The following is a 27620-nucleotide window of genomic DNA, read 5'->3' on the forward strand; positions in this document are numbered from 1 at the left end:
ACTGATTGCTAAATAGACTAACGATCAGCAGTGACTAGTCATGTAAGATTATTACTGGATTGGAATTGAACGCGAGATTCACGAAACGCAATGGAAAATAAATCGTTCTCACATTATAATCCAAAATAAACAAGATATTTACTATTCGACAAGAGACGAATGGCCGACCGATATTTCATATTGCGAGAAAAGTCATGTCGAGTAAAAATAGAGAAGCCGCAGCTCAAGCATTTCTTACCTCAAAGAAAAGAAAACTGAATCACAATTTGTATGATTTATTTCTTATAGAAATACACCATAAAGCAGAAGGCATTTCAAATTCAATATAAACTCTCTAAACAGAAGAAAAAATATTTTCCCAGGAAATATACGTTCACCGGGTCGTGATTCAGTGACGTGAATTAATATGCATGGGGTAATATTGGTAGAAGGTTCGGTTAAAAAAAAAAATCCACAACAGCCGTTTCACGTACCGCACTTGGACTTTTAATTTAAATCACGGTGCAACGGGATATCAGAATTATTTAGCATTGGATCTGTCCACTCAGCTGTTACGATAAATATAACGAAGAATATGACAGGGACAAAGAAAAATTGTCTTGAACCCGATGTTTCCAACATAGCGACATTTTTTTTTAAAGAAACCAGAGAAAAATCGTTCTCGTGAGAAATGAAAGGACTTTTTTAACCGTTAAGGATTGACTGATTTTATGGAGTACACGAATTACCGAGATTTATCGGTGTACAAGGCGAGTTCACAGATATATATTTGAAAAATAGCAACCCCTCGAATTGAGAGGAGTGAGGATTGTTATTGCTACGTGTATCATCCATCAATGTCAATCCGAGACAGTTTAACGAAGTGATCGAACTGTACTTCAGTAGCACGAAAGCAGTCTGGAATATCCATTGGTGAATCAATAGCCCGATAAGAAATAGGAAAACAGTGGAGGAGTGATTCTTTAGCTTACCGAGAATGACAAGTTTCACCAGTCTTCCAGCGAGTAGCTCTCCACGATCGGTCTCTATGATGCATTTCCACAGGCCATCATCCTCCAGTCTAGCATTATCGATGTGCAGAGATGCTGAGATTAAGTCCCCGATGTACCTGTGACCCGTACCACTTATCTCCTTCTCCGTATTTATTGTTATCATGTCAACTGGTGTGTCATTGTGCAGCCACTTGGCAGGTCGTACTCGATAACTCCTGCTGCATATCGACGTACCATTATTTTCAAAATGAAAACACTCGAGATATCTAATTAAATATAACCCCCGAATTTTACTCCCGGTGTTCACGACTTAATGAATTATTGAATCATTAATCAACAACAAAATCGTAAATCGATTGATCAAGAGATGAGAATTTTTTTTACTATTTTTTTTTTAATACTTGAGGAAGACTTATTTGTGGAGATGATTACCTGGTGATTGGTAGTAGCGTGGAATAGTTTCCACCCAATTCACACGGCAAAATGACTTTGTCCGCTGGTTTGACAACAATTTCAAGTGGTGGTAGTCTCGAAGTGCCTATTGATAACGGAAAGTTTTCGGGTGCCGGAGTAGAAGCGACAAACCATGTTTGATCATCTGGTGCGAGAAGTGCTGCGGGCCGAGCAACATCCTCAGATGTTGAGGTGAGTGTTGTCGGAGCAACGGCTAAGGCGGTCGTTTTCTGTGTGCTTGTAGTGGTTCTTCTAGATCTCCTACTGCCCTCCTGTCTCCCACGCAGAGCAAAAACCCCCGCCTCATTGACAGATCCACCTGAAAAATAAGCCACGAGTTACTGATTACTCAATAGAATCGTCATGGAATTAGACATTTTAATGAACACTGGCCACGGTAAAGGAAGTCTCACGTGAATTTCAATCGATTGAATACGTGATGGTTAAACATTCTAAGTGGATTCACTGTATTACCGTGAAGTTTCGAGGAAGAAGGTAGAATTAAGCGGGCACTTTGGCAAAATTTCTCAGGGTACCTATCCCCACTCATTCTCATCGAACCGAGAGGCTGCTTACCTAACGCTGATAAATATATTCTGTGAGCCAAGGTCTGATCTGATTATCGTGCTACTCAAATTCGATAAAGTCCCGGGGTACTGTGCCAAGAGCTGCCTTTTCCACTTGAAGGAAGGTTCAACGTGAACAGAAGGAACATGGTTGCCCTCTTATTCCCCCGTAATTTGTATATCGCTTCATCACGGATGAACTTCACCATGTAACTAATTAACAGGATAATCCGCAAATGACGTAACTCATAAACTCGAGCAGATAAACTATCTTTCAACTATTAATTTATTCCATCCTGAGTGTATTTTTTAATTGTCGACAGGGAAAGTCGAAAGGATGCACTCAGCGTACATCTGATAAATGAGTCAAACGCTAAAAACACCGGAACATTATCCTCTTTACCTCTAGCTGCTTCTTTCAGGATTAGCAAACACCAACACTATCTTCATCTTTGCATTGCGTTTTACGTTAATGGAGAATGCACCAGTGGGCTCCTCTGATAAGTCACTTTGTACATATGTATACATTTATACCCAAACATCAGGGCTTCATACACTGGGTAGGAAGTTTGCACAGTCTTCATTGAAGGGGCACTACAGGTTTACTCTGGCCTTGAACAAATACGCTCGAGAGCTCGCGAATAAATACAAATCTTCGCTCGGACTCTGAGTTACGGAATAGCGTACAGAGACATCTGCCATTGATGAAACTGTCATCTCTTTCATGTTGTCTTCAGTGAGTGGAGCTATCGAAGCTACAAAGGTTTTAGGGTGATGAAGGAAAAAAGTTCTTTGAGCTTGATTAGAAATCGTCTGTTTCGCCGATGTCACGTTTCACGCGAATTATTCAGGCCGCTGTAATTAGACGGAATATTGAACGCGTTCAATGAGAAATTACTGGTATTGATTCAGTCATTTCTGCTGATCCCCACATACCGAATATGCAATATTAATTACGGTGAATTGCACATAATGCAGTGGCAAATGTCTGAGAGTAATCGGTATCAGCGGAGGTGAGTCGATAATGCTAATACAGCGACTGTCGAAAATGACACATTTCACTGGCTCAATCCAATCCTCTAATTACCGTGATGAATTAAAAATTATTTGATTATAGTGTCTGGGTGTATTTCGAGTGGAGGTTTTTTTTTTATTGATTGCGCAAAGCCATTCCATTATACATTCAATTCCATAAACGATTTATTCTCGTATAGGAATCAAACTTTTGTGTATATCGGACAATCGCAATGTGAGTTTGTTCCGCCAATCCCAGCATTTCCTTTATATTTCAACGGACATGAGCGCGCGAAGATATGAACGCCGTAAACACGGAGCATAAAGGAAAAAATGCAGGAATAGTAAAAAAGAATTGATGATGATGAAAAAATAGCAACAAAACCGGAAACACGAGGGGGGAAATTCTCCATGTGGAGTACAGTGGCATTGGTGTGAGTGTAGTGTATTCTGTCGATGGATTTTAACGCGGATTCGCAGTGTTTGGCTCGAGGCCATGTCACGCATCCACCAGAAATCTCAGCTTTGGGAGGTAAAAATTCAGTGAGACTTCTGGGGACAATGACAATCCGGTTATTGGTAGGGGATCGATATTTATTTACGTGTGCACTTGGGTATGTGCAACTTTGGAGAAAAACTTTTCTGAAATTATGCCAATACTTTTAGAAGCTTCGCCGATGTTACCAGCTTGCGGAGTTTTCAGCATTTTATTTATTTATTTTTACTCTTTGCCGCCTCCGTAACCCTCGTGATGCTAGCAGATGAGATTTTCCATGGGTTCAACTTTTTATATTTAATGATTTTTCAATAACGTGGAAAAATCATCATCAACTCGGGGAATTCGAAACACATAGACAGGTGTGCAGCGATGGGGGAATTGGGGTGAATCCGTGCTTGGGAGTCTTTAATGAAAGTATTTTCTTTCCACTTAAAACTTTTTTATGTACATCCACGCTGTAGCCTGGAGGTAAGTCACATTTTAACTTCAACTTGTGAGTATTTTATGAGGTTCAATTGAGGTGAGAAATGGAATTTCTGAGTGACATTCTGCTAGTACTGAGGTGAAGGATCATTTTAAATTATCTTGAGTGCAATTAAAGGGTTTCGACGAATCACAGAAATTTATAAGAGAAATTTTTTTCTACGGGTGGAATATTTTTTCCTGTTGGAGGAGTGAGTGATCTCAAGTTAAAAGTGGGTGTTCGAGGGAACACGAACAGTAGATAAATTGAATATACCCCATATTCAATTTATTTGCTAATCGATATGTGCAGACAAATAATTTTATGGTTTTCCCCTCCCCCCGGAAAAATAAGTACACGAAAAAGATGGTGGAGCTGGTAGCGACAATTGTTTTCCCTTCACCCGGAAATGCACTCTTGGCCCCAGGATTGTGACCCAGAGTATAACCGCGAGAGCTGGGCTCGTTCGAGTGACTGTTATTAACGAGAACCCCCCATTGCCCCCCATCAACAACGGGGGGTCCTACGTGCTCCGTATTTCGAATAGTTGCGGCACTCGTCGTTCGTCACTCTGCAATTATCGTCGATGGCGATGGCATCGAGAACGGCCGTCCAATTAATTCGAGAAATTCATCGAGGCACGAGTAAAACGAGCATCGATCCACCTTTTTTTCACACCCATTCTGAACGCACTGAAGACTCCAGCTCTCGCCATTTTCTTTTTTGTAATCCTTCTTTTCCCGCCGTCCCTTTGTTTTTATCACTCTGAGCTGTGATAACCCGGTTTCGCTTGACGAGCGATGTCTCATTGTTCATCGGCCCAGATATGACGGAAATAGTGATGCAGAGGTAAAGTCCAGGAAATTGTTGAAACTTGATGACATTTGCGGTTGAGGATCGTAACTGCATTGATATATAACGCGCAATGATGTGGCACCAACTTTAGTGATTGAAGGGTTTCGTTGTGGATGGAAGATGACAGTTGGTATTGACAGAATCTTTGACAAGTACCGGGGAACCTCTGTTGATGGTCCGCATTGTCAGCGGTGGTATCTATTTCCTGAAACTATCACACAGCACCCACGACGATGACGCAAATAGCGTCAAGTTCTCTGAAAACTCTATTAAATATTCTCCTCTGCACTGCAAATGTCAGTCCATTCGAGTAAACTAAAATTTTTATAAACAACTTTCATTATTTTCATCGAAAACAAGACGCTCGAACATGTTGATCCTTCAACAACTCATCCACAGAGTTTAATTTAGTCTCATATCAAAGTTAGGCAGATGGGCTGCTCTCTACTGTTTGCTGTTCTCTTAGTTTCTAATAATCTATGTCAGAAATGAAACCAAGTTTGAGGATCTCCATTAGTTTCTCTTCTTACTTGAACAGTCAGCTCGCAGCTGTGCCATTTTCCCACAGTGAATAGAATTCAGCGCACGATGCAGCATCACGATAAGCCAAATTTCATGAGACAAATAGAACGTGAGACTTCAATTATCGACTGTATTACGTGTCAACGAGTTTGAATGATTGTTCACCAATCACCGCTTCTTATTTGTTTAATTCCCTCCGAGTCGTTTAATTTGCATTTTCCATTCATGTTTACGTGGAGAGGTCTTCTGGTGTATTCGATACTCGAAATAATTGCGGTGGAGCTGAATGTTGTGAATTATCAATTACCAAATGTGTCACTTGTTGGAACGGTGAAAAATAAACCGACAATTTATCCCTGGAAAAATAATAAAGAGTGTACGTATAAATCACCGTGATTGGTTATCCAACTGTTATCACCCTCAGCCCCCGATTTAAGTGGCTCCAATCGAGTGTTGAAAATTTAAATCGGCATTTTCATTTCTCCGCCCTCCCCCTCCTCCCCACCCAAAAATAGCTCTTATAAATTCATGGTAACCGTAATTGTTCCCCCTGGTTTTATCGTAATACTGATTTAAATGCAACCGTTTCAAATTATTTATCGCGCCCACAGTTCCATGTTCCATTTAATTCCGTATTGGTACATATCCACTAATTGGTAAAATTGCTACAATCATCAATCATTAAAATGTAGTGTTTATGTTTCACTGGCATAACGAGTGCAATCAGCTTTTCAATTTTTCGTCAACATGCTAAATCTATTATTCACCGGTTGCAAATTATCTCGACTAGTTATTTATATGCGGTCGGGGAATTATTATTATTATCAATTGAATATTCTAAAACGCTGGGTGAACACGTATTGAAAATGCTTCAGGTTTATTCAATGGTTTATCACCCGATGAAACAATTTAATTGTCTCTGCTTCACTATCATCTCTCTTGAGCTATAAATTTTTATTACATCGACCTAAAAATACATTATCGTATCTCTGTATTATTGTTATTTTCGAAATATAATAACTGAGATACAGGAAAAATATGGGAGTGCGATACTTTCTTTTATGCGGAGGAATATAAATGCTTCTCAATCGTAACCATTTGCAAACGGCATCAAATATTTACGACAGGTCAATGGGTCATTCAATTTTTGTTTTCCACATTTCGCTACAAACGCGTGTAACCATCAAGAATATTGGAAAATTTTTCCTTCCATCGACTCTAAAGATATTTTCTCAAAATCATTTATTCAAAAAAAAAGAAAAAACAGCGGATAAAAATTGAAATCGCCCGTCATGCGAATTACAATTCGATTTCCAAGCTAACCAATTGATTTTGAGAGTGACAACAGCCAGTGACTACTTAACCGAGTGCACTTGAATAGAAATCATAATCGGAAAAGCCGGGAATAAACTTTAGGTGAAAAACGGAAGCGATTGGTAGCGGAAGTAATGAGTGATAGAGGTACAACAATGGGAGTCAATCAGGGATTGGTATTCACCGACTGAATCGTTTTCGATTATCCACGGTTTTCGTCCAGATATATAGGATGAAACCTTTCGACACCTCGATTTTCCATCTCTCCTTGACACTCGGGTACAAAGGCAACCAATGGCTTTTATAGGTTGGCCGACATTTTCCGGGTTTTGGATACCAGCCCAACGGTTGCAACGACGTTACTGTAATAGGGTTCCCGATTAAGATGCAAATTTCCGAGCTGTTCCCTTCGACCTACCTCACCATCCTCCTCATACCAACAATTTAACCTGGAAACTGGGCTAATATTAAATAAAACCGCAGACTCCAGTGGAGACTAGCCGGCAAATGTCGGTGAAAAGCGTCTAATTCTCATTTGAGAAATTGTTATTAAATTTTATCCTGTCCCACTCCTCTTATCCATTCATCTTCACGGGGTATACAACTCGCTCTCTATTCCTCTCATTTTATTTCTACCCAACCCCTTTATTTTTTATTTTCTTCCTCAGTTGCAGGAGGACCATTCCACCCTCTCTTCAATGCATTTACCCCACGCGAGTTTTCTTTTCCGCTCTTTTTATTCGTCGTCCAGCCACGTGATTCTATTACTATTTCCGTCGTCAACTCGTTCGTTGTTCATTCTTCTGTCTCTCCATTTTCCCGGGCTTTCGGCTGTTTTTTTTTTTTTGGTGGAAATCGGTGCATTTTTTTTTCGAAACGATCGATCCTCCCATGGAAAAACATATATTCCAAAAATTATAATGATATATATATATTTTGGCGTTAGTCGTTTGAAAGTGAATAAAACTCTTGAGAGAATTGGTGAAATTAATAATATCAACATGAGAAAGATTTATTAGATAATCCAGTAAAATGTCGAGTGACTGGAATTTCTTACGAACTGGTAGTAAAATATTTCGAAAGAATGTCTCGTCGTGCACGTATTTCCCCCATTAATGTTCATTTTTACGACGATAACATAAAATATGTTAAATGCATCCATAAAACGAACATTGTTTAATTCCCAATTACCGAGTGTCACTTGTGTTGATGGTTAATGGAAACTAAAAGCTTTCAGAACTTTCTCCAATAGCTCTTTTCCTCCTGCGTCATGTCTACTGAACGCTAATGCAAGCCTAATTGACTTAAACTTTCATTGAACATCTCCATAGTTGGCCACCCCCACCCGGGCCACCAGGTGAGTACATGCCGCCAGATTTCCATAAAACTTTATTACTTCATTACTCTCGAATACCGATTAGATATTTATTAACGTGTCTTACGTACACTCGGAAGTTATCAACAGTGTTATTGCTGTCTGCCCGACGATATGCACCACTGGAGCTTGACATATTTACCGATAAAATCGTATCAGACCATCGGCATGTGCGTACCTGAAGATTACATGTTTTAGATGAATTTTGTTTGACGAGTACTCTATATTCATGAGGTGAATGTACTTGCGCGGTTTACTCAGCTCATAATTGACTGATTGATTGAGCACCGCAAATTTCGAGTGAATAATCGCCGATTGTTATCGTCCCGATGGGGCAATTAAAAATTTCTGCAATAATTCAAAATCTCTTGATTTTCAAAATCATTCCCAAATTTTCATGATTTTCTTTTTTTTCTCACATTCCTCAAAGTTTCGGTTTCGTTTTACGGTCATTCGAGATATTTCGAGATATTTCGAGATATTCCGAGATCGATTTCGAGATATTCCGAGATCGATTTCGAGATCGATTTCCTTAATATTACGATTATTCGCCTTGTGGGAAAAGAATGATCCGAGAATGCAATCAGATTGAATCTGCATTCCAGGAGAGAAGATACGAAAGATTTATCCGAGGGAAAAGCTTTCCACTAATTCATTACGAGATATCCCGGGTATTTTTGCTTTAAGAAAAGAGAGGAAGGTTTCAACCCCAAATCCAATGCCAAAAGCAAAAGCTCGGGGGGTGAGTTGGGCGTTTATTCTACTCACCGGAAGATTCCACACTGCAGACCAACAAAAAGAGCCTCGTTCTGCCCCCTTAGTGCAAAGCCCCAGGCACCCGTAAGAAAAGATATAAAAAAGTCGTCATTGTTGCAACAGACAAAACCTCAACGCCGGTAAAAGAGAGGTAAAAAAAAAATATACCAGAAAATGAATGAAAAAAAAAATGGAGAAAAAGTAATGTCAGTTCTTTTGAGCTATTACGAATGGAATTTTCCAAACAATTAAACCGTTTTTATTCCATTAACTGTGGAGCATAATTGTTTAAGAATAGCCGGATAAAAATATCCCGGTATCATCAAAGGCTTTCACCAACAGCCGCCGAGAATAATGAGAAAAAATCGAATTTTCATTTCATTCCAATCCAAAGGTTATTATAAAGTAATGAAGAGATATTTTAAAATCGCATTTGACTGGATCTACCGGATTACGCGGAGAATGAAACGATGGATGAGAAGAAGATGAATTGAACACTCGATTTATTGAAAATTAAACGCAAATTCTACTCTGAGGATTCAATTAGTCCCGTGCAATCTATTTTTGAATAATTCAATGAATTTATTACTCCGAGGAATAACTAGAGATATCACTGGAAACTTTAACCACTCGTAAATTTCCAACAGTCGCCCAATGAAAGTAATTTCTAAAATCCATTCTCAATGAATCGGTAAATAAATAATTGGTAATTCCACCGATAGAAAAACTAAACCGATTTGTGGGTAATAAATTGGAGTGTTGATTATTCTGATTTATAAAGGTAATCGTTAACTCGGCGTGAATTTCTAATACTGCGGTGTAAATTCATGGTGCCGTATAACGAGACAGCCGAGGTTCAACCCAAAATCGATAGCGTAACCAGTTGTTACTGTACCGTGATTCAATTACGATTCCCGCAACATAAACGGATAGACATTAACACACACGGCTGGCGCTCATTTTGGTCTCACAATCAGGCACCTGGAAACGTGGATGGTTTGGCCCACGGGTTGAATATCTCACGGGCGATGAATCTTCAAGCAGCGGCCGGGACTAAACGAATTACTGCCGGGGTGTCTGGGATATACCGAGTGAACACAAGTTACCCGAGCCATGTTACTCCTAAATACAGGTGAGACAATGTTCATTGCATTCGCCATTAGAGCGGCTTTCAATGGCTCCTCGTGAATTATTGTCGATGCATCAGCTGTCTGACAAAAATTTAAACCGGATATTAAGTCACCTCACCCTCAATATCCGCGAATTATCGAGATTATGTTGAGTGATTACGAACTGATCGAGTCAATCGAGTCAATCCTCAAGAAATATATTTCAGTGATATCTCATTCACTCATTCTGATGCATCAGTCACGTTTATCGAATCTGATTGCGATTTACTTGGCAGCCGGTCAAAATCATGCCTGTGAGTACCAACGTAAACCGATGGTATGAAAAACCTTTCGGAAATTTCAGATTCAATCCACGTTTATATCCCTTCCTACCGGTCTGCACCAAAAACTCGAGAACGAAAAAAGGAAGGCCCTCGACGAGCCCTCGGCGGCCAGATAAATTTGCGTTGATTCCAAAACTACTGAGGAAATCACGAACAATCCTCCAACTTCATATTGATTTCTCGGAAATATGGGCGAACTGATTTGTATGCACTAATAGTTTACGTTGCACCGGAATATTCAACTCGGGGAAAAACTTTTCCGAAAATTACCCGATAACTTGTGCTATTTTTTTATGCTAAATTTGTATTTTGATAATTTTTTTTCACTTGATTCTATAAATTGTATCGAGTTGCAGCGCGATTTTCATCGGACTTACGATATTTGTGAATTTTTGTAGAAAGAGAATCGCCGTGAATCATAAATTTCCCGAGTTACTCGCGGAAAATTTGCCTTTATCCCCCAGGATTTTTACACGAGTTGCTCCATAAATTTTAGATTGATATTGGCCCGGTGCAAACACAAGGAAAGACCAGGAAAAATCACCTTTCGGCTATGAATGTTCCGAAGAAGAAAACCCTGAATTTTCGGGAAATAAAAATTCCCCCGAAAGCCCCAAATGTTCACAATATTTGCTGACAATATTTTCAGCCGTAATATTTACCCTTCTAGGGCGCCAATTTTTCAGTAAAAAAAATTTCCGGGAAAAACGCGAAAGTCCGTGACAGTTGAATCGTCGATATGTGCGAGGTATCCATTTTTCACGTGGCCAACCGAACAGAACGGGACACGTTCTGGATGGTTCGGCGCATGAGGGCGGTACCGGGAGGAAATGTAAGAAGTTTTCAAAAAAAAAAAGAGGATAGAATAAAAAAAAAGGTCCAAGACGGATGTGTTGGATGGTCAGTCGGTGGAGTTATATATGAGGAGCAGTTGGGAAGACAGAATTCTAACCGAGAGGCGTGGGGTTCCGGATGGGAGTGGGTAACACGGTAAGAACTTTGAAAGGGAAGCAATACCCACGAGTGAGAAGTTCTGAATGTCCGCTAACAATCCCAGGGTTGAACTTTGGCGTGCGTGCAGGCCACACCATCCACCGAGAGCATTCCGTACGTTCCACGGACTCGGGCATGCCCCTTTCCACCACGTGTCCAACTTCGCTGACCTGATTACACCGAGCGAACGTCTGCAGGTGAGTTCGATCATTCAATTTTAATGATCAAGAATGAAATAGTCCTCTTCCCTCCTTTTTCAAGCGGCAAACCAACCGGTTAAAATGTTGCAGCTGAGAGCTTTCCGGTGCATGGTCAAATGCACCAATTACCGAATTATTGACATACACTTTTTCACCGCGTGCTCCATCGAGCGTACACACCGAGAGAATAAATTGACTGACCAGGGTGGTAGGGGGAGAGGGGGTCGTTTCGCTGTTTAATTGCCGGGATGTCGTTAGAGGCGGAGGGGAATGCACACCGGGTGAATCAGTTTGGTCAGAAAGTGCCTCCGGGGACTGACATCGTTCGCGAAATTCTCCACGTTTCAACGCAAAAAAAAAAATAAAAACACCAAAACAGCGGAAAATTTTCTGGAACAAAGGAGATGGTGAAAAAATAAATAAATAAAATGGAGGAGAAATTGGGTGATCATCCAGGCGCTGATAATGCACTTTGAAAAATCACAAAATTCGCTCTTTTGAAATCGTACTTGACGATATTTTTCTGAATAACGATTTTTATATTTTCAGATCTCGTGTTTCAGGAGAACATATCTCCACGTGTTAAATTGGAAATGAGGCTCGAGAACGAGACTAGCCATTGCAATTAGCGCACCAGACCGTTGAGTATCCCTAGTGCTCTAATTAGATCCCCCTTGATTCCTTGGTAAAACAAGTGCCATTGAAATTTCCCCGCGAATACCCGTGCACCGCCAATTTTCATAACTATCAAAACTATTGAAAGTTATATAGTCGATAAGCTTATCGGTTGGAATGCGTCTGCCAATCGCATCTCCAGCCAATCGCCATTTCAAATATCGTAAGTTGGTGAATTTTCCGTCCAGTCTGCCACACCATTCGTTTCTCCTGCGGGAGACACTTGAATAGCTCGTGAAAAATGTGCGAGATATTCGTGAGGATCGATATGGAAATTTTCCGACTTGTAAAAAATAAACGATTCTCAGGGGCGGGAGGTGGGGGTAAAAAGTTTCGTCGTGTGCGAGTAAAAGCTCGAGAAAGGCTCATTCTTATGTCAAATGGCAGCTCGTAAATTTTCTCTGCCAAGTTTTTTTTCTCACTAGCTCCTCGTCGCCATCAACGAGAATTTCATTTCACGTGTTTTACGTCAGATATAGCGGTATCAGTACCTTCTGATGGAGAGGGGCTGGACCACATGCTCATTTCCAATTCAACTAGATTTCTTTTTCCAGTAAAAATCTGTTGTCAATGACACCAATTCACCAATAACTCATTTTTCCACATCTATTTATTAAACAAAAACATCAAATGATATTCATTATTCTCCTCCCCCTAGAACCCCCAGAATTCCCGAAATTTTATCGCGACAATTTAACTTTCTGGGGATTCTAATTACGAAATTATTTGATATTTAAATTGTCCGGAAAACTAGGGAATTCGGAGGAAATAAAAGGTCAAGAATTCTGGGGATTGAGTGTGAAAAATCACTAGATCTGGAATTTGGAAAAGATTTAACTCGGAATTTGTGTCATGACGGCAGGGATTTTATCCAGATCGTTTGAGTTATCCGTTGCTATGGAAATACCCCACGTTCACGCTCAACCAATCATCAGATTAAGAAATTGGTCTTTGAAGGGATGGCGGTAGCTTCTTCCCTTTTTACCCCCTTTTATTGGAGGGAAATTGTGGTCCCCTTGGATACCTCGGTATCTTAAGTGGAGACGGTACGACGCTATTCAAATCCTCGTAAACACATCGAATCAAAGAGCATTCAGCGAATCGTGTAATGCGAAATTAAAGAGACCCATCGAGAAAAGACATTGGCTGAATATCTTGTTAAGAGAGATAAAAATATGGGCATTCCTACAGAGGGATTAAGGCCGAATCTCCACGACAAATCGATATATCATTTTTTATCAGTCTCATGCGGAATAAAATCACCTCATAGCGGCCATTTTTTTCATCTGTATCGAGAAAGACATGAGGCATAAAATAGAAGATGAATTGCCACCATGAATTCACCAGGAAGAATAAAAATTCGTCTCATTTTGTTGCCCATGAAAATGTAACTCAATTCCTCTTCCTCGAAAATTTTCCTCGACTTCGCCCATCTCTGGGATATAGTGACTTGCATTATAATTTTATGAGAAATTTTTCTCCATCCACGGTTAAGTATTTAGACTTGAGTCCCTGGCAGGAATGATGGCATTCAGAGAACACGACAATTATGAAACGACTGGTCTGGCAGATGGCCATTCTCCCTGAGGATAATTAGTTTCCTCCTACCTAACCAGACGACAATTGTCCTCGATAATCGCCACGTCGGTGTCTCGCTCGGTGTTTCCTCTGGGTTGTAAGAAAGAAAAAAATAAAAAGTTGGGCTGCAATCCAACTGATGCCGGGTGAGAGTACCGTTGGGCATTATGGATCAGGAATTTTCTACTCTTCTCGTTTATTTTTTCTCTCTTGAAACAAACCCCTTGAAAATTCTAAACACGTACATGCAAGTTTCGCAAGATAAGACGGTTGATCCGTCGGATCCAAGGGGCAGGTACGAGACGAAAATATGAGAACGGCCACTGGGCGTGTACGAATCCGCGATAACGCAATTTATGTCGTATTGGGATTTATACGTGCACCTCTATCTGACACGTGCACTACTCTTTCGTATTGTGATAATCAGGGAAGAGGTGGCATCATGAAATTCTCATTTTTCCGATGAAACACGACAATCGAGCGATCTTATTGACGAATGACCAATGGTCAAACGCCTGACAGTAAAAATATCGTTTGAAATCAGTCAAAAATTCCCCATAGACCCAATTAATCAATCCCCCTCGAAAAACTCCCAACATTCATTAAAATGATCCATCCATCGCTCTCAACTTCGTTCAAACTTGTCTCCCTGAAAAAAAAAAACGGCGAAAAAAAAAGCAAAAAGCTGCACTAAAAGAACCGAGTCTCTCTGGCCGCTCGGCAAATGCCCCCGAGGCTCTCGATAAAACTTTTATAACATCAATGGTTAAAAAACATAAATGGATCGAAAGCTCTTTGATACCACAATATTCGCACAAAATAAAAGGCGAAAAAAAGAAAAAAAAAATGCGAGGTCACCGGTGAGAGAAAACAATCGTAGCACTAGGACGGATGTTTTTAATAAACGCATGGCATGCAAATTTTAGTGTCAATAAATGGAAGAAGAGTGAACTTCAATTGTGGTTGTGGTATAACTATAAACGCATATTGCCAGGGTGGTAGTGAAATAAAGGGAATAGGACAATGGAAAGTGGTGGAGTCTTCATTAAGCAGACGCCATAGGGACTGAGGGACCGAGGGGAATGAGAAAAATTGTGAAGATAGTGATGTTGTTGGCGATTCTCTTTCTCCACCTTACAGCGACTGTTCTGGTTACCAGGACTGCCTCAGGGTGGGGTTTGAAAAAAATATATATCCAAGGGGAGAAAATAAAGAGCGAGAACTAGAGTGGCACTGCGTTACAAGGGGGTGGTAAGAGGTGGCAAGAGGAGGGGCCTTGAGAGCTGGTAAAGTTGAGGCTGGCGTAAACTGTCCTCTTTGTGTTGAAAATAGCGTTTTAATTCCCGCATTCAGTGCCTCGATTACCCGGTCTCCACGACCTACCACACACGACTATTTTCCATGCATTTTACATTCTTTTCTACTGCCTCTTCACGACCCCTTTCTTATTTTCCCATTGGGCGATACTAACACTGGTAAACGTTGAACATTCTCAGCTAGGTGAGGAAGGAGAAAGAGGCGCAAAGAAGGGCTATTCGAGTACTTGAGAATCCGAGACTTTCTGCGGAATCACAATTACCAGTTGCAACACTTTTTTTTTATTTTACTCGGTTTTTTTATTGTCTTCTCGCCATTGGGGGTGATTTTCGGCCTGGGAAATGGCGGGGGATTGACTAGTGGGGAGACTAGCATAAAATATTTGCGTGGAAAAATTTTTTTTTCTCTCCCTCTATTTCTGTATTTAACTTACACTCTAAATTTAAGTTGAAATTTTAATTACTAATTGTCGAGAGAGTTTTAGAGTGAAAGTCAGATGATATCGAAATAGAATTTGGAAATAAATTAATCCGGTGTTTCAGTGATTGAAACAGCCGCACAGCAATCTCAAATTCCTGCCTCACATAATGACAAAACCCAATCGCACTGTCTCCCACAGCATCAAAACACTAAAACCGTAAACATTCTGTACCAGAGAAATTCACATCCACCCATTCCCCAGTAATCTCAAAACTTGCTGCCTCTCGCAGCATCGAATTATCCCTGAAACTTTACAGTTGTATATTGTATCGTAAATTTCCAACCCCGAAATAGTACATGATGAGGAGCCCATGGAGCTCAATCAGCATTCCCATCCCCCGACCATAAAAATCATCAACAATAATTAACCGAAAAAGCGACAGTTGCACAGACATAAAGATGAGAACGTAACGGTGAGAAGAACGAGACAATTTCAAGTTTTTCTTCTTCCACTGTTCATTAATGGGCAGGTATGGTTGAGAGAAAGTTTGCTGTAGCTTATTTTCTTTAATGAGGCATCAGGTAAACGCTGGAGAAAGCGGGAAGTGGAGAAGAAGGAGGAAGATGAGAAAGATGAGGAAGATGAGGAAGAGGAGGGATTGGATGACGATGGGGGGTTGGCAAGTTGGACTAGTTGCAAGTGCTGAACAAACTGAAGATAAGGGTACGTGGTGATTGCTCCATAAAATATGTATGCACCGACTAGTAGACCACCGACCTTTGCCATCCCTCCTTTGTACATCTCCTCTTCTTTTATACATCCAGACGCGTCATCCTCGAGGTATACGAGCACTTTTATTCACCACGAGTTTCAACCCGCTATACCACTCCATCTTAGGTGTATGCAGTGCTGTCATAACGTGAATTCATATGTGTGACCATGCTTCCGGGGGATTTCCTTCCCCCTAGACTCCCCACTATCCCCCTCCCCCAACCCACCAGTATCCTCTCCTCTTCCTCAGGGCATTTAACGTCACGGGGGCGATACGCCGTTGGCATTTTTGCTTTTCTTATACTCTACGTTTGTTTCCGACTTCCGAAAAGAAGAAACTCACCCTCTCCTCAAGCACATCGAAAAACTTTCTCTACCTTTGTGTTATTTCCATCGATATTCCGACTTTTTACGGATCTCTCTTTCTCACCCCCGAATACTACACCAATGAGATAAAAAGAGTTGAGAAATGTCTTCAGGACATACATCGGGGGATCAGTGCCCAAACTTTTGGATTTTCTTTGGGACTTATTCCTGGGTAAGTTTGAGGATCGCGTGCTTTCTAAACATTCTGCACGTGCACATTGGGATGAATATATCGAAAATTAGGTACGTACGAGAGTTGGGTGGAAAGTAGAGGAAAGTCGGATTACGGAAATCCACTTAAGGCTCACGAGAAACCGCAGGGATTTCAGTGTCAAATGTCCCTATTTCCACAAAAGTGTCGGACTATTTTTTAAGATGACGGAGGTAATGCATCTCAATTCCTCCATCAAGTATTAATTGTCTGTTAATCACAAGTTATCACTCGGGAATATAATCAAAGTAACCGGTAATGCAATATTTCATGATAAATAATGCCACCCCTCAATTAAACACTCGACTCACATCGCGAATTTGAATCATGAATTCTCTCTCCCGAGTGAAGTAGAAGGCTCAGTAGAAATTGCATTCAAAATTTGCACACGTCATTCCAATATCGAGATACTGCCATACAGTAGGAGAATCCTCTGCGAGACGACGGAAGAATCTCGAAAAAAAAAAATAAATAAAATAGAAGTAAAGGGAAAAAATGTGAACGTGGGGGAGTGTCAGAGAAAACCGCAGAGTATCGAAAAATGTGGATGCGGGAAGGCGCTAGTTTGCATACCGAAAAACCATCTGGTATTGACACAAACGAGACACTCATACCCCCGAGGGCTGCGAGTATATGCCAAGTGCGTATTTCCACGTGCTTAAATAAAAGATGAAATTCCTGAGGATGTAGGAAGCACGGGGTCACAGACGTAACTGAGAATATGGATGTATTCACTCGAGTTAACGCTGAGAATGCTTTTGTTCCACGGATGCGACTTTTCCAGACCAATGATCCTCCTGCCTATCTAACCTTCAACAATATTGGTACGATGATGCCCTCGATGTTACACGTCGTTTGACTTGAACTCGTATCGTTTAGATTTACACCTCGCGAGGGGATGGCTCGATATTTTTCACCTGGAGAAATGGAAAATTTTCTGGCTCGTTCGAGGTGAGATTGGCAAAAACCCCTTGACACTGCGTTCCACCCATTTATTTCGCATCCTTTCACTTTATTTTTTGACTTCCACATCATTGAAGCCCACTGCACTCCAACGGTGCATTATTGATTGCGCCTTGAGTAAAAAGTGAGTAAAAAGTGAGTAAAAAGTGAGGAAAAAGTGAGGAAAAAGTGAGGAAAAGATCAAACTACCGGTAGTTGCAACAAAAGACGAAGACCCCGTACCTCCTCGTGGCTTGCTTTCATCGTCGTCTTTCATTTGGAGCTTTATGCTCTACACCAGTTCCTTGAGGAAACACCAGAGTCTGGATGAAAACCTCGTGACCCCAGCGTCAAAGTCGAGTACACATTCTCATCGTTCATTCTTGGTACAAATTTCTTCATTTTTTCTTTCAGTCCTCTATTGCTCTTCACCCCTTTTCCAGTGGGTGCTCAGTGGGGTAAACACCACTGTTGTTTCAGGGCCTCTGACCTCTCAAAATCAATGCCCTCACCCCTTTTCAGGGATTTAATCTCCTCTTAATCCATTGACATCGATTGAAGCGGGCGAACTAGACGCCTCAGTGCAGATCCATTTCGATTCAGGCTAGTATTTGCCTTTGCCTTTCAACTATTTCACTCTTATTCCGAGCAAAATGAGATTTCGGATTCCGAGTGCTATTGAACGGCGCTGCGCTTGGCGAAATTTTCGTTGTGATTAACGTGTAATTAACCCAATTATTTCATTTTCGAGTTGTTTGGAATGGAGATTTTTTTTTTTATCGTTTCGGAGAACTCTCATTTTCCCAGCTTGCGATGCCATTTTTATTTCATGCGGGTCTTTGTAACGCGAAACACGAGATTTTGTGAGAAAAAATATTTCTCGTAGTATGTCCACGGGAAATGCGTTCACCTGAGCGTGAGGAATAATATCATGGTGAAGAGGGTTGTGGAATTTAATGTTTTACTTTTTCTCTCCGAGTTGTACAATGGAGTGCGTTACTTTAGAAATTTTATTTCCCGGAGAACTGCATAACGACAAGTTTGAAAGAAGAAAAATTCATTCATTTCTCACGGGGAAAAATATAAAATGAAGAATAATACGGGAAAACGTTGGAAATTGTTGATTATATATCCAGACGTGGAGCAGAGAGACTGAAATAAAAAATCTGTGACCGTGGGATTACGTTAAACTCAATTGACAATATTTTCAAGACTGAATGAATTTTTTTGCAAAATAGGTCAATTACTTTAGAGCCTATAGATGCAGATACTGAGTCATCAATCATGAATTCAAGCGTGAACAATGTTACAACAAAGTTGAAAACTCAATCGTGCTGGAAAGCATTAAATCCCATCTGCATATGAAACCAATGAAACAGCAAATGGGGGAAAGGGAAGGGAAAAAAAAAAATTCGTTGAAAAGTTTGCAATCTGTGCGGTGAAATTGGGTATTTTCGATGTAACACGATTCGATGTGTATATTGCCGAGTAATTCCAGGGTAAGAGCCAAATTCATTGGACTCACTGTGACAGTTAATCCACTTGGATTGCAATATTTTTAGTTTCAATCTGCACTACTCATCCGAAATCAGGTTGCACGACAAATGGCGCCAAACTCGTACATCACATTTGTTTCCCAACGATGTATCACTGTGATAACGGGGGCAGAGAATCGTTCGCACCCCTCGTATCCTTCCGCAATACTTTTTCCCCCCGGGGGAGTCACTGGTGAAATCAATATTTCGTTCACGCGGCAACAGTCGGACACTGGGGATCAGGCCCAGGCTCAGGCCCGATGGTGAGAATCATCAACACTCAGAAAGAGCTTCACAAGTGGTTAAGCTGTACTAAATATTTGAGATAAGAGATCGAGGGGGATATCAGTGGATTCGACACATGCGGATGTTTTTGGGATATTTATCGTCGAGTGGGGATTTGAATCTTCAAAGATTTGGGGGAAGGGGGAGTGTGAGCCTCTGTTCAAATAGTGGGAGAATAAAATGTTCTGGTGTGTGGACAGCCCTAATAGCTGATTTATTTGGCATTAAGGGGAAGCAGATGGCCTTGGGACTTTGAAACTACCCCTAGGAATATTTTTTTTTTGCTCTGCAAATAAATGCATTATTATAAAAAATACCGTATATAATGAAAAATGGATTTTCCACGTATTTAGGGAAAGTGGAAATTTAACACGATGAATGTTGTTAAAAAAAATTTTATGCGGATATTGAAAAAAATTCGAAGGATTAACGAAAATTGTGAACTTGAAATTTAGTACAATCGAATGGAACCCCATCTTCAGGTCGAGTGAATTGCCATTAGAGGGTCTCACACCGTTCTGCTATCGTGTCTGATACCCATTTCTCAAGACGAACGTCTCCCCGATAAAGCTGCACCCCGGGGACCGTCCCCAACGAATATTCCACCAGCACCGAGTCTATCGAATGATCTACCCGAATCTCCAATGATAGATCGTTATTTTATCTCCGACTGATCCCCCGGATTCGATATCTCCGCAATTTTTTTTTTTGTCAAAAGGTAGAATGTACGATGAATACTCAATTAATCCGAGTACTCCACTAATTACCATTAACGTGAGTGGTTCACTCTGTTTCACCTCGTTACGGTGAATAAAAATTGTTGTACGATGTATTTTCATGACTGTAACCACCCATCGGCGGTTGCCACCCGCAATTTCATAGTAATTTCAGTAATTACTGGGCCTAGCCTCTAAACAACTCTCATTACGGGTATCCGTACTGTTGTCCTGTGTAACATGGCCAGTCACCATTTTCGTGGGCATTTGGTTTTGGCTCTGGTCATGGATAAAATAAGCGGAACAATTTCCAACGGTTTACAGTCAGTGGACAGTGCAAACATATACGCGCATGGTAGATTAAAAATATTCGTCCACGAAATGGTGACATTCTGGGTTTTCACACCAGCCATATTTCATGGGTTTGAGGTGCTGTGCGGCTCGGTAATAAAAAAAAAATTTTTTCTTTCATAGATTTTCGGGTATTGCGTATGACAAACGCACAGAAATGATTTATTCAAAAAAAATGAAGTACGTGTAATGAAAAAATCATTCACGTAATTTCTCGTGAATTATTTTCCCCCTTTCCCTTCTCCTCCTTTTATGATGAGAAATCACTGTAATAATCGATATTAATTAATTTATCATTTATTCTTGCAGACGAATTCTTTGGAGTAATTATAAATCCTTATTTTTAAAATGCATGTTCGTTCAGCCCCAGCATCAGGTGCTCATCGTAAGAATGTACAGCGTGTAAATAAAATAAATGAAAAATCCATATTCAGTTGAAAATTCATCCCACCTCAACCCAGAATATTAATATTGTGATAAAGAATTCAGACACGTTGAAAAATCACTAGCTCGAGCCACTCCACGACACGTTGAATTCCATAACTCAACAGAGATAAAGATTGACTTGTTTTGAGATTTAACAGCGAAATAATCCGGCAGCCAGTCAAAACGTTGAATAGTATCACTTGATGCCTCTCCTTGAGGCGTGGAAGCTCCATTTTTCCCCATCACCGAGGCGAGAAAAGCTGAGCGCATTATCGATCCTCCACCAGAGGATACTCGTTATTTCTTTTGTATCAATTCCCTTTCCACTTTTCATTATTATATTGAGGGCCCCGCGGTGATGTACGACTTGGAAACCCCTAGGATTTTCGCCTCTCACCTACAAATGCATTCGCCGTTCATATACCCCCGTCAAAAGATATTGTCAACGCCTCGACGCCCACCGAATTTTTATCCCCAGGCGTCTAGCTATACACGTACCAATCACGATGATAAAAAAAACGAGAGAGAGAGAAGCTAGAGTAAAAAATAAAAATTGAGGAGAAATGAAACTCTGTTTTACCCTTTTCTCGTCCTGCTGGCAGCAACAAACGGGCCAATGTCTCTTGGCAAAAGGCTGCACGCCAAATGCTTTGGTATTTCCACATCATGTATTCGGAAATATTTTTGTGCCTCTGTCTGGGATTTTAAATGAACTCAAAGGCCAGCACCAATTAGATGAAAAACACTACTTCAAACGCTCACTCTCATATTTTACCTGGCAAATATTTTTCCCTCATTCCCATTTCGTGTCCCCCACGATAGCCAATTATCATAAATGAGAAAATGAAGAATGAGGCATTTTATTTTATTCCCGAGATTTTATGTGGAAGAGGTGGGGGATTATATCAGATTTCTTTGAACACGGTGAGGCTCTGGCCACGTAAACTACCGCCAATTATCGACTTCCACCAAAATTATGGAGTTCAACTATATTTTTCCTCTCAATTTTCGTTTTCTGCGGATCAATATGAGAAAATCCGACAACTTGTTATTGTTTGCAGCACTTGACAGGAGGATGCGATATAAAAATGACTTGATGTCTTGCGAGAGAAATTTGATAGAGATGAGAGTGCAATTGATTTTAAGAGTTTCCCCTTGTACTGCCACGCATTCAAGACGAAACACTCGCGTGCTCTCTCAACCGAAAACGCTCGTATAAATCTCAGAAAAATAGCCGAGAGCCCTACATACTCTAGTCACATACAATAAAAACAAATAAAAGTTCTCCATTGTTTGACGAAATTTGGATTCCCCTGTGCGCAATCCGATCAGCCGTGAAAAATGCGCGTTTCACGCTGAATGATCTCATCATTGTTTTCCCAATATTCTCACAAATACAATTCCCATCTATTCATCACCGACAATCAAAACGAAAAAAAAAAAAAAAGAAAAACAGTCCAAATATTTCTCTATTTTTCAACCCCAAACAAAAGAATAAAAGTAAAAAAATAAATATCGTTTATTGAGCCGGGGGCTGTACGTAATTCACCAGAATAACCGCATCAATTCCCTGAATACAACGACCTGGGATTAACTGTAGATGCGATATCCATCCCGAAAAGCGCGATGGCGCTTGGTAAAACGATTCTGCGGTAAAATAATTGTTTTTGAAACGTTGTAACTGACGGTGTCCAACCGACGTAGGGGGTTTTCGATGCGGCCGTTGTGAGGGCAGAGGGCAAATGTGTGGGAATGGAATTGTTGAGGTGAGACACCGGGAGTTCCCGAGTTTTCGAAATCGCGCTTCTCTCGTGGTTTTGCCAGTTGAGTTTCCAGTCGATTTTCATTCTATCCCTCGCGTCCATTCTGTTCTCCATAAGCAACCCCCCACCCACTACATTCCTCGCCTATGGATATACCCCTCCCCCCCCCCTCCCTCCCCCCGCCCCACGCGATCCATCACCCATAACATCGAGTTCAACGCAACCGAGCCGTAAAAATAAAAGTGAACAAGTTGAAACAAAAAGAGGGCAAAAAATTCAAACAAGAAAAATAAATAAAAACGAAGAGGCAAGTGTGCAAAACAGAAAAAAAAAAATATATATGCAAATTCCTGTTACGAGTCGTTGAAAAGTTTGGAATAATAAATTTCAGGAGAGTAGAAAATGGCGTGGGAGAGAGGCGTGGTAGAAGTACTCGACGAGAAGCTTCATTGGAACAACGAAACGGTACGGACATACGCATAAATAGAGTTGGATTGGAATTCACGGATAGAGGGGAGATAAAATGAATGCTCTGGTGCGCTATGGGAGTGGAAAACTCTGTGGATGGAATTTTCTTTTATTTCTCTCTCAATTTGATCTTTTTTTTTTTTTGTTCAAACTCGGGCCATTTTCCGGGGATGCTGGGGCACGCTAAATGGCGATTGTTTTGGTTTCATGTGTAGCCCAAAGTCTTGTTCGTGTGTTTTATTTCAATGACACTTGATGTTCATGTCGCGGTAATGGGTAATGTGCAATGGAAGGAGGAAATTAATTGCTCCGGAGAGGGAGGCGCGGTGGAAAAATTGAGATTGTTGGCACGGGATTTATATCTTGGAAAGTTTAGTGAGAAAATACATGGGGCTTTTATCTAATAAAGTTTAAGAGCAAACGAAAGTGTCGCTGTGTTGAGGTTAAGATAAATGCATTACCGCAATTTACGCGGTTTCGTAGGTCTCCCGGTTGATACGAAGAAAATTTGAAAGATAAATAAATCCGAGTTGGTGAGAGTTTGGAGGGGATTCGTTGCTGGAAATTTTTGAATGGGGGTTTATAACTTTTACGAGCGTTTAGTCTCGTTAGAATTTATTTTAGTATTCATAGTAAAACCATTAGTGGGTACATAAATGAAGAGTAATTATTATAAATGGTAATTAATGATGGTATTCTACAAAACATTGACGAATATTGTGAGATGTTGCGTTTTGATGGATTATAATAAATATTTCATTTTAGTTGGGCACATTCTTGGAAATATTTATAGATGTGATAGATGTTTATAAGTGTTCATCGGCGTCTAAACTCAATTTGACATTCCCCGTAATTAACACCGATAATTCGATGGCACAATTGCCACAGACTTCAAACAGTTATGGACATTCACAACTTTTCACCTCTGCCATTCGTTCCACTGAACACTCCACGGAGATTATGAATATTCACATGCGCTTTCCGCGTTGATGAATTTAAAATTTAAACGTGTATGACTCGTGAATCATGCATACCACACAATTTTTGGTTAATTGCAACTCCAGTAAACCGAAATAGTCATAATTTTATATGCATTTTGTCACGGTGAAAAATTGAATACGCGGGGATTTCCCGTTGGAGCTTTAATTGAACGAGTTTTCAGGGATAAACTGGGCGGTAAATATTTACCTCCTTTTGGTGAGTCCGTTGAGCCATACTGCCGTACACCTGCAAAACGAAAAAAAGAAAAAACAATTAATTGACGAGTTAATGAACTTCTTGCGACAAAGATTTTACTATAATAGAAAGTCATTAACTCTCAAAATTCAATTCCTGTGAATATTTTTTGAGTGAAATTTCCGGTGCACGGTGAACCTAGAATAGTGAAATCTATTATCAGGAAATATAACGATGCAATGAACAATATATAGTGGACGGAAATTATTGGAAATCCAAAACACCGAGCATTCGTAAATATTTTCAATTTCCGTAATGTGTCGTGTAGAGTGGGAGACACGTATACGGTAAGAGAATATAATTTGGGAGGCACAGAGAGAGGAACGTACGTATTCTCCGAGGGAAAGACACCCATCTTCAATTTCAACGATGGTATATATTCACGTATTGGTACAGCGTCGTGAGACGCCTCGAGCATGACTTCGAATATGAAACCCATCTTGAGGGGATTCACTGCCGTACATATCATTTCACCGTAGAACAGGATTTGCTCTTTAGGTGTGGAATCTATCACGATAAAAATTGTACCGAGTATGAGGGATATTTGCATAAAAGTCAAATCTCAAGCTCTCGCGCTGTGTCCCTCAGGTCATATCCCGTCAAATATCCGATAATAAAAGGACTCGTGATTTTTTTCTTTTTTCATCAAACATCCTTCACCCTCAAATAAATGGAAAAAAGGAATTTCTAGAACCACCGGCTATATCCTATTCACCATTACCACGTCCAAATATATTTCCATAACACCAAATTAATTAAAAGAAAAATGATAAAATGACGTGATGATTTTTTTTTAAATAATTCATTCATTTACTTTTCGCGTTTCAGATTTATTTCACTCGATTCCTATAAAACCACCGGAAAACGATTGGAATTATTCCGTAATTTTGCCTGAGTATTTATACCCTCGTAAATAGTCAAAAAAATGGGGTGTAAATTGAGAATAACATTTGGTTAATTCGGTATATTTTGCGAATTTACGACCTTTGAATATTTCATCGGCATTTCGATCCCCTGAACATCATGAGAATGTAAAAAGCCATCGAAAATCGCACCTGAATGCATAAGGAGGCGTTATAATGCAAAACGTAAGACTGAAGAAGCCTCTTCAGCCAAATTATTATGTTTGGAGGAAGCTGGAAGGCTTCCAGACGAGGGGTTACCATGCCTACCAAGTTCTTTCCAGGGGAGACAACGTGCTACATACAGGCGTTGAAACCACCACGAAAATGTTCCAACTTTTCGAACATAACGGGAAAAGTTGATGGGTAAGAGGGGCCCCAATAGCGAAATAAACGGCGAACGAGTTAAAAGCCGGATGCTACTTTTCTCTCGAGTTATCGATTTCTCCTATCTCCACTCCAACCAAGAATAAATTCTATATTTAATGAGATATCGAAGAAACACCGGGGAATGGCCAATCATTGAGGCAATGGAATTACAAGCCAATTGAATCTCAATTAAAGTCCAACTGCACCGAGTAGCTCTCACTGCAAACGCTATTTAATGTATTGCCTCTTCAGACTCGAAAAAATGACGCGAAATAATTAAAACAGTTCTTTCCCTGGTGTATACCGAGTTATGGGCCATTTGCTAACAGTTGAAAATAGAAATTGCAAGAAACTTTGGAAGTCGTTTTCAATTTCAAGCTCGCTTAACTATATCCGATTGTGCAAGAACTAACATGACTTTTTACCCCACCGAGTAAACGCAAGAACTTTCGGTCTTTGCTCGGCTACTCCTGGGTGAACAGCTGGAGTGAATGGAGAGAATATTGAATCTTCATGGGATTATAGATCTATGATTAAGAGTATCCAAGAGCTTTCGTTAGTTCTTCCGAAGCATTACAAAATTTCCATTTAATTTTAATTTTATCCCTGAGTTCAGGTAATGGAAATATATCTCTAAAAAATTCTCCACAGCCAACAGCGGACAACAGAGGGCTTTCGCAATCTAAATCTCCTTTCGAGATTGCCCTAGTCTCCTAAATGAATTTGATCATACATCCGCTAACTCAGGGACTCTTAATCCACATCAAGATAACTGACTTCTACCATCACACTGGGAAACGTAATTAACTATCTCCCCTTGTGCTCGCAAAGTAACCATGCGTGTTGCATAATCAGCTAATCGTCTAAAACAGATCATCACAGCATGAACTAGTCCAAAAGCAGCGAAAACACAAGATGAAAATTATTTTTTCAACGACAATCTCACAAAATCTGAATTATCATTTCGTTTCTGCCTTTCTGGATTTTTTGTTTAAACTAAACAGTAAATTTATTATTATCTTAAATTACCACTGGCCAGTAATAAATAGTAATGAACACACCATCGATGATGAAATGAGAACTGTCGACTGCATTGACCGATAGCACAGACCAATGACCAATGTGAGTGATTGTATGATGGCGGCAATATCAGTTCACTCCACATCATTAATACCTGGGCTTGCAGGACAAGCAGTGATATCGCAGTACCAACCAACGTCAATAACCATCAGGCCTGAATTTCGATTAGTAAGACCCCGGTATTAACGCTACGTCGATGTTTATTAGGTATCAATATTGGGGAATTAATGTCAATAGTCATTATACATTATTTCCTTCAATGAAAATGTTCACATTGCGTGGAGATGTGTATTACCGATTGGGGTTTCCATTCGCTTGTTAACAAGCAGTTTCTCGTTCCCTTAATAATTTATATAATCTATATGGATTCATACACATACGTACATATTTATTTTTTGGGTTTTTAATGGAAGACATGGATTAAAATTTCCTACAACCACATTTCCCTCCGGAATTACGGAAAAGACACGTAACTTTTATTGAATATTGCTCTTCGTGTACGTTTTTTATGTTCTAACGTAATGAGTGTGTACCCATCGCCCAATCCTGAATCATAAAATTACCCGTAAATTTCGCGTAAATGGACTATATAATTAATGTATGAAAAAGGTAGAATTCAAATTTCGCGAATGAGTGGTCAGTAGGAAATTGTAGCCCACCGAATGATGAAACGAATGAGGGGTCACGCCGATAATTCAATTTAAAAAAAAACCCGGAAAATCGTTAATCATCGAAGCTTAACCCTGTTACATA

The 27620-nt window shown here is 40.2% G+C and overlaps 1 protein-coding gene across 1 annotated transcript in view; it reads right to left on the reverse strand.

Annotated features, from left to right (window-relative positions):
• The window catches only part of tei (teiresias), a 108100-nt gene that overhangs the window by 48778 nt on the left and 31702 nt on the right, over positions 1-27620 (reverse strand). Inside the window, exons 2-4 of the mRNA XM_011301620.1 lie at positions 24469-24507; positions 1425-1764; positions 972-1210 (exon numbers count right to left, since the gene is read on the reverse strand). Coding sequence (XP_011299922.1) covers positions 972-1210; positions 1425-1764; positions 24469-24507 — 618 coding nt within the window. The remainder of the gene's footprint in view (positions 1-971; positions 1211-1424; positions 1765-24468; positions 24508-27620) is intronic.

Source organism: Fopius arisanus, unplaced genomic scaffold, assembly GCF_000806365.1.
Source record: "Fopius arisanus strain USDA-PBARC FA_bdor unplaced genomic scaffold, ASM80636v1 scaffold00024, whole genome shotgun sequence".
NCBI lineage: Eukaryota > Metazoa > Arthropoda > Insecta > Hymenoptera > Braconidae > Fopius > Fopius arisanus.